The sequence below is a fragment of the Malaya genurostris genome, chromosome 2 (genome assembly GCF_030247185.1).
Source record: "Malaya genurostris strain Urasoe2022 chromosome 2, Malgen_1.1, whole genome shotgun sequence".
Classification (NCBI taxonomy): domain Eukaryota; kingdom Metazoa; phylum Arthropoda; class Insecta; order Diptera; family Culicidae; genus Malaya; species Malaya genurostris.
In genome coordinates this window covers 302,813,148-302,820,767 of record NC_080571.1, presented here as the reverse complement: position 1 = coordinate 302,820,767, position 7,620 = coordinate 302,813,148, and the positions used below count along the sequence as shown (strand labels likewise).

Genomic DNA, 7,620 nt, shown 5'->3' with positions numbered 1-7,620 from the left:
TGTTTGCACTCCAGTATTTTCACACCCTCAAGCATGGAGTTCTTGGAACGACCAACACCATGCTTGAGTAAATCATCTACCGAAAGACTCGCTTCGGTAACAACACCGTCAATTTCGACATCTTTGGAGGGTATGTAAACTTTATACTCTTTAATGAAATGTTCCGAAGAGACAATATCATTCGCGTGTTTCAAATTATTTACCACAACACGAATTTTATCGTTATTTACTTTTATGATCTCTTTGATTGAAGAGTATCGTGATGTCAAACCTTTAGAAATTTGGTAAATGTTTAATGGCTTTGATATACGTCTAAAAAAGACTATCCAAGGCCCAGAAGAGCTCTCCTGATATTTTTTCGTTCGTGGGGGTATAGGATTCATGCTAGGATTTACGTCCATGGATTCATCCATCACATTAAAATTTTTAATCAAACTTTAAAATAAAAAATGAAACCAACACTACACAGTACTCAATTAAAAGGAAAAGAAAAAACTTCTACCTTGAAATTGTTGTCTATCTCCGTTGCACTGCCGTGTAGATCCTCGTTGCTCTAGATGTTCTTGTTGGTTGCTGATTGTTGGATGTGATGCTACTGCTACCTGACATCCAGCACCACTCGATTTCCGATTTACTTTTGTCTTCGCCAGCTGTAACCAGCGCAGGTCACCGGTGTATACCTGCGTGTTGTATGGCAGTGGAAAGACCGAGTTGTCTTGTCTCCTTCTTCCTTGTGCTCCGCACCGATATGCTTCTGCACCGAAGTGCCTTCGCACCGGTGTGCTTTTGCACTCTCCTGCTTCTGTGCCTTTGCACTCTTCTTCTTCAATGTGCCTTTGCACTCTCCTGCTCAGCACTTGTGGCTGTATATTGTGGCCTGGGTAGAGCTTGGGAAACGCCCTTTGTTGTTTCCTTCACCAGCTTGGCCCAGCACTAGGGCTCTCTTATGCAGCACGATTTTACGTTTTAACGGCTGCTGCCAACAGGTCTCTACCTGTAGTTCAACCGTTGTCGTATTTAACGCGTGTAAACTAACCAGCGTTATTAAACTGTACGCTTCTATACACAACCTTCTCGGTTGAACGGCTATTACTGAATGACGAGAAGATAGTGTTAGTGATAAAACTTTGGTTCAGAAAAGTCTTCAATGCTTAAGAAAGGAAAGGGGGCATTTTGGCTAGCAGGGACGCTTTATAAGACTTTCCCCTATTCTCGATGTATGGGAGCTGTCAAGTTGTCCACCGGTTGGGTTACACACTCTAATAATTCAGCTGTGTTTAAATAGAGAAACGACATACGACATTTCAAAAGGACCTGAAAGCAACTGACAGATTCTTCTCTTTTACTTTCTCTTTCGAATATATCTGAGTTATTATACAAATATTCGTACTGTTTGAAACATGGAAGTATTGTATTTCATTCTACACAGATATTTTGTAAGTAAGCGTGAATATTTAGGAGTTATTAACAGAAGAGCAACTAAACAAAAAGAAACTGTCATTGGTTTATGTGACCTTATGAAATATTGTTAAAAGCAAAATCTAATCTTGGTACTACTATCCGATGAAGAAATCGGTATAGAATTTTCATTAGGACCTAAGTGCAAATGACAGATTATCTTTGTCTACTTTCTCTTTCAATTATTACGTTACACTACAGTTACAGTATGAAGCTGACAATGTCTCTTGACAATGTACCGCAGTGCGTAAAATGTGTCCCCGAAAATTTGTCGGAGTATTCCGTATTATAATTTGTATTTGATTGCGGGACGTTCGCAGAGGTAGTTTCCCTTTCAATAAAATCGATTACGTCATTCTGCTGCTGGTCGTTTGCATTGCAGCAAAATAAAACAAAAAGTGGACAACGATGGAGAACATTATACAAAATCAGCCGTTCTAATGGCTCTAAATGTTATTTAAAGAAATTTCAAGACTTTACTTGTTTGAAAATCGAAGGTAATAAACATAAGTTGAGTGCAAGTTTAGAATAGTTTGATAAGCCTTGTGCACTTTTTGCAGTGCAAAATTCACATCAAACGAGCGCAAATGAAACTAGCATTCGTTCAAGAAAAATGATTCGAACAGTATTAAATGTCGTAGAGAATTCCAGTTGTTACGTAAAGCCCTTCTGAATGTCAGAAATGAATCCCATACATTAAATTTGAAATATGGAAATCCGAAACGAAATAATCGACATCAAAAATTTGTATGTGGGTTTTTGTTTTACTCACATTTTTTCCGCGTTATTTATTTGTGTGGTACAATTTGTACAATTCTGGAAGCGAAGCAGTAAAAGTTGCGAAATTCACACAATCAACTAATACGAACGATTATCATTTTTGTTCGTATTCACGTATTCCAGTTATTAAAATGTAAAGATTTAGTATCAAACATTTGAATCGATTGTATCTGATTATATCTTTAATTATTTTTATGTAAAATATCATTGTTGTATCTAATTGGTTGGAAATAGTGTATCGTAAATTGTAGTTCATTTGCCTTTTCTTTCAGTAAAAGGAAAAAAATCATTCACTATAATGTTCAAAACACAAAATTTGTTTATCATAATTTTATACATAAATAAATACCACTATTTATAACTCAAATTTTGTCAATTTGCAATTTAAATAGAATTATCTATGAACTGGAAAACTACATCTGTATCCTATAACTATGTTTGTGTAAAAATCGAAACGAGCTACAATTTTAATTTAATTCTGATAGTGTTTTCTGATCGGGTATTGCAGCCGAAATAACAAACACCAGCGAACATTAGAGCAGCGTGACAAACATATGTGAGACAACTGCCAATACACGGAAAAGCCCACGATCGCAAAATAACATATTGGATATTTTTCTAAATTTGATTGGTTAAAAGCAGCAATAAAATTGGATGTATTTTCTAAACTATCACTTTTTATTGACCATGCAGGCAGCTTTGCAATGACATACATAACAATCAAACTATGACACTCGTCACAAACGGGTGATGGAACGTTACAACTGAGCAACGACATACACCCTGCACAGGTGCCTGTATTGTAACAACTAACGTAATTGTTGATTTGGAAATTTTACTGCAGTGAAATAACATAGCATTTCAGTTGTTATAACCAATTATTTAGCTGATTAAACTTTAATGCGTATTGCAAAAAATTGTATTAATAATTATTTTTGGTTCGAAATATGTCAGGATGTAATGTGATTTTCTGTAATAATCATTCGGAAGAAAATTAATAGTTGAAGATTTTTTTTCAAAATGTTTCACTGAATCCTGACAATTTCAGCTTTGAAAAGACAGTAAAATGCACTATATGATCGAAATTTTTTTAATCAGCTAATCATTATTTTAACACTGAACTCCCTGATGATGTTTAGATGAGACATTAGATTGCAAAGCCCAAAATGTGAGGCTATAGCAAGGTAAACTTGTGAAACATGCCCCCGACGGGAATTTATATCATTCTCAACACATTAATCTACAAGAAACACATCGAAAGAAGATAAATGAAACACCCTAAAAATGAGACCGAAAATACTATCTACAAGACATCTTATACATACATCATATATCTACATCTACCTAGCCCTTCGCGATTGACCTAAGTCAGTCAGTTTCTTAAGGTTGGTGCTAGGAAATTGATAATATTTCTGTGGTAGAGGAACTGTTAGCTGAGTTCGACAATTCACTCCATTGTGGGTCTTCATACAACGCAAAGTTTATTGTAGATGAGCAGTCACTTGTCAAATTGCACTATAAGGAATATCCAATCAGTGGACCTGCTAAAATAGTTGACAGTACAACGGAAACAAGAGTTGTAATTCAAATACGTCGTATATTTAAATGTCATATTATAATTTTGTCGGAGAATGTGTCACATCATTATCATTGCCTTAAGAACAAAAAAAGAAAGCTCAAGAGAAACTTTAGGAACTAAAAAAACATATTCCTAGGTGTGCATTTTGACCATCAATCCGGGTTCTTTGCACATCAATACTAGTTATGATCATTGGCAATTACTGTCGATAGAGCAGTATTTAATATCATTGCCGTTGTTAAGTATACACCTAAACACAGAACTTGATGTGATCCTAATGAAATGTCTACTTTCATTCAATAGATCATGTTTCCAAGCACGTCATATGTTAAAATCTAAAAATGCGATTAACACTCCTGAAAAACCATCGATAGTTGTCGTAACTATGGTCAATTTGTTTCTTGCTAGACCTATCCTATGCGTTAACTTAATTTAACTTAGTCAAAATGAGAATCACAATCCCTAAAGTCTAAATCGTTTTCGAACCGTCGGACCAAGGCCGTTAATGATGGGCTAGAAATCCGTCACAAATTCATCTTCTTCGTGTCGTCGGATTGGGTCTCCTTTCAGTAAAGCGATTATCATACTGTAATGTAAAGAAATTATATCTTAGTTTCCATTACATGCACAAATACATTAGTTATCTACATACCAATACAAATATACGAAAAATATGATCATATAAAAACCCAACCCGATCATCGTGTCCCGGAGATGCTTCTTCACCATACCACGATTATGAATCTCTGCCGGATCATAGATTCCAAGATTCCCGGCAGGCACTTTGTACAGGTCCCAAAACAGCCAGCCTAGCATCGGAATATTAGCCAAAAATAGAATCCAACTTCCGTTAAGCAGCAAAACGAATGCAACGAAGCAGTGACCTGCAATCTTCGGAACCACCCAGCAGTTCAGCTTGGAACAGCATTGTTGAGCATTCAGATGATCACATTCCAAATCGGACAGGATGATTACCTAATTTTTATGTGTAAAGGTTAAGGAAAACTGAAATTTTCATACATAATTATCAAGCATTAAAAGATTCGTTATATTGCCATGGCAAAGGATACAAAATAAATCAGCAAAAATAGTATTAAACCCGTCAGCAGTAGAGCTATTCCGAACACCAGTGTTTCAGGGAGCATTCCTAGTTAGTTAGTTTATACCTTACACTTCGATACGTAACGAACAACAGTTGTTTACAACTAAAATTTGAGCATTTTTCTCATCAACTCATAACCAGCACAAAAATAGATTATTTTCTCTACAACACCGGGAATGACAGCGGCATAAACAACGAAGCATAAAAGTATGTAACAAGAGACAGTAAAAAGAGAAATTGCCTTCCAGATTTATGCTCGCTTTTATGCTATTCTGTCACAGCTCTATTTACCTTTTTCGTTGAGCATATGTATTCAAAATGACGGTTGACTTTTGTTTGAAACGCATTAAAATGGGTGAACTTTTTCGTTCAAGTTCGCTATTTAGAACAATCTTTACGATGAAGCTCTCAACAAGTGCAGTGAAAGAAATGAAGAAGATTCTTTCTTGGAAATTTTGAGGGTGACGTTTTGACTTATTTTAATTTTATTGACAATTCACACCTTTAATAAGACATAAGGAAAACTCAAGTTTGTTACGCTAGCTCATTTCAGACCAGTTTGCAACAGTAGAATATGCGTGATTGTTACTAACTTTGGCTCAAATACGTAGTTTGTACTAGTGAACAGTAACATATTCGGAACGACATAAATATTGATTGTCGTGAAAATTAGCTGACAAACCAAAGGAAAAAAATTTTTTTTTGAGTGGTTTGTCGAATGGATTAAGGTACCTGGTTACAAAACACTAGAATTCCTCAAAGCTATTTTTTTACTTACAGGCAAAAAATAGCTTCATATCACTATTTCCACTTGTTGCCAACACAAATCGTTCTAAGGTAACTTCTGGTGGACTCGACGGATTGTGCGGAATTCTAGAAGGCGTTCATCATTCCGATCAACCGGGACATAGGGTCGCAACTCTTTTAAATGTGTATATTTGTTACAAAATTAGATTGGCTCTACAAGCACTACGCAAAGTAAAGTCATATTTTTATTGAAAAACCTATTTTAATCCACCTAGTGGTGTAATGATGCCTTTCTCATATTACTCATTACATCATAAACATAACCGTGAAATTCGCAAAAACAACTGTTTATTGAATAGAAATAGGATAATTTGTTCGGATCTAATCTCACAAACTCTATAAAACCGGTTTACCCTGTAGTTCTGGAATCGAAAGTAGTATCCAAAACAAATTAAGGAATTTCGTATGAAACTGTAAGACTTTTCTTTTGAACCTATAAGTTTGTGAAAATCGATTTGGCCATCTCCAAGAAAAGTAAGTGAGATCCTTTTTGCAGTTTTCGATCACTATTTCCAATTCTTCCGAAACTGGATTCAGATAAACGGAATAGTCGAAGTTGGTTCGCTTGCTACCAACAAATATGACCTACAAATTGGAACAGTTTTGAATGTAGTCAAACCTATACTTACTATCTCATGGTCTATTTCGATTAAACCAATTAAACGAAATCTAACAAACGAAACGAACCTGCGTTTCTGTTACTTCTGCATATGTAAGTCAAGCTAAACAGCATAAAACATGTGATAGGATTATTATTTTTATTATTATTATTATTATTATTATTATTATTATTATTTCTATTATTATTATTACTATTATTATTATTACTATTATTATTATTACTATTATTATTATTATTATTATTATTATTATTATTATTATTATTATTATTATTATTATTGACATCACTACACAACGTGTACGGAACAGAACAAAGCACGCCTTGTTCGTTTTGTATTTTCTTCTTCTTTCGGTGCTGTACATATTGTCACTCTATATGGCGATTTGAAAACTTTGACACTCATCGCCCTGTAACTGTGGAACCGGAAGTCGGATCCGGATGAAATTTCACAGTAGGTTTAAAGACAGTATGAACTTTAATTCAAATCTAGATTTGTGTAAATCGGTTCAAGCATCGCAGAGAAATCGAAGTGAATTTAGTTTTAGGAGTTTTTTTTCTCCACTTTCGGGGCTCTCGGAACAGGAAAAGAGGGGACCAGTAGTGCCGAATTAAGTTTTCTTGCCCACAAACTAACAAGCTCTGCAAACTAGAAGAATTTATCAGACAGTTTTATGGGATTTGTACCTGTTTTTAACCATCGTTATTGGAAAAATACTAATAAAATAGGTAATTTTCCACTTATCACGCTTTAGTTTCGAAACCGAAAGTCGGATCCTGATAAAATGTTCCACACATTTTTAGGATATTACAAGACCTTTCATTAAAATCTTAGTTTGCAACAATCGGTTGAGTTTTTTTTTTTTTTTTTTTCAAATAAAATTTTTATTAGGCTCATTTGCTTTAGCTTAACGTGGCCGATTGTCTTGTTGTTAGGGAGAGAGAAAGGGATGCCGTATTACGGGGCGGCATACTCCCCAGTTAGTAAGGGGACATAGGGAGGGTGGGACCTACACAGTATTGAATTGAAATTTGAATACATCATTGGTTTGTGGCATACATCTTTTAGACACATTTTGCGTTCGATGAATCTTCATGTTTTTCAGCTTGTAGCAATGAAGAGATTATTCTGGATTGGGATGCTTCGTTGGTGTGTTCTGACGTTGATGTGACGTTTTTGGGTAGCTTCCAGCAACTCAGTCAGTTCAAGGCAGGTGCATGCTCCGAAGCATCGTTTACACAGGCCATACTTCCAGCAACGTAAAGAAGAGTGCG

The 7,620-nt window shown here is 35.3% G+C and overlaps 1 protein-coding gene across 1 annotated transcript; it reads right to left on the bottom strand.

Moving 5' to 3' along the window:
- Positions 1-2,593: 2,593 nt before the first annotated feature.
- Positions 2,594-5,123, bottom strand: LOC131430866 (protein cornichon homolog 4). The gene is made up of 3 exons (XM_058596104.1): positions 4,888-5,123; positions 4,470-4,792; positions 2,594-4,403 (listed from the first exon to the last, which is right to left on the bottom strand). Exons 1-3 carry the CDS (start codon positions 4,960-4,962, stop codon positions 4,331-4,333), a joined length of 471 nt encoding a protein of 156 aa, XP_058452087.1. The 5' UTR covers positions 4,963-5,123; the 3' UTR covers positions 2,594-4,330.
- Positions 5,124-7,620: the final 2,497 nt, after the last annotated feature.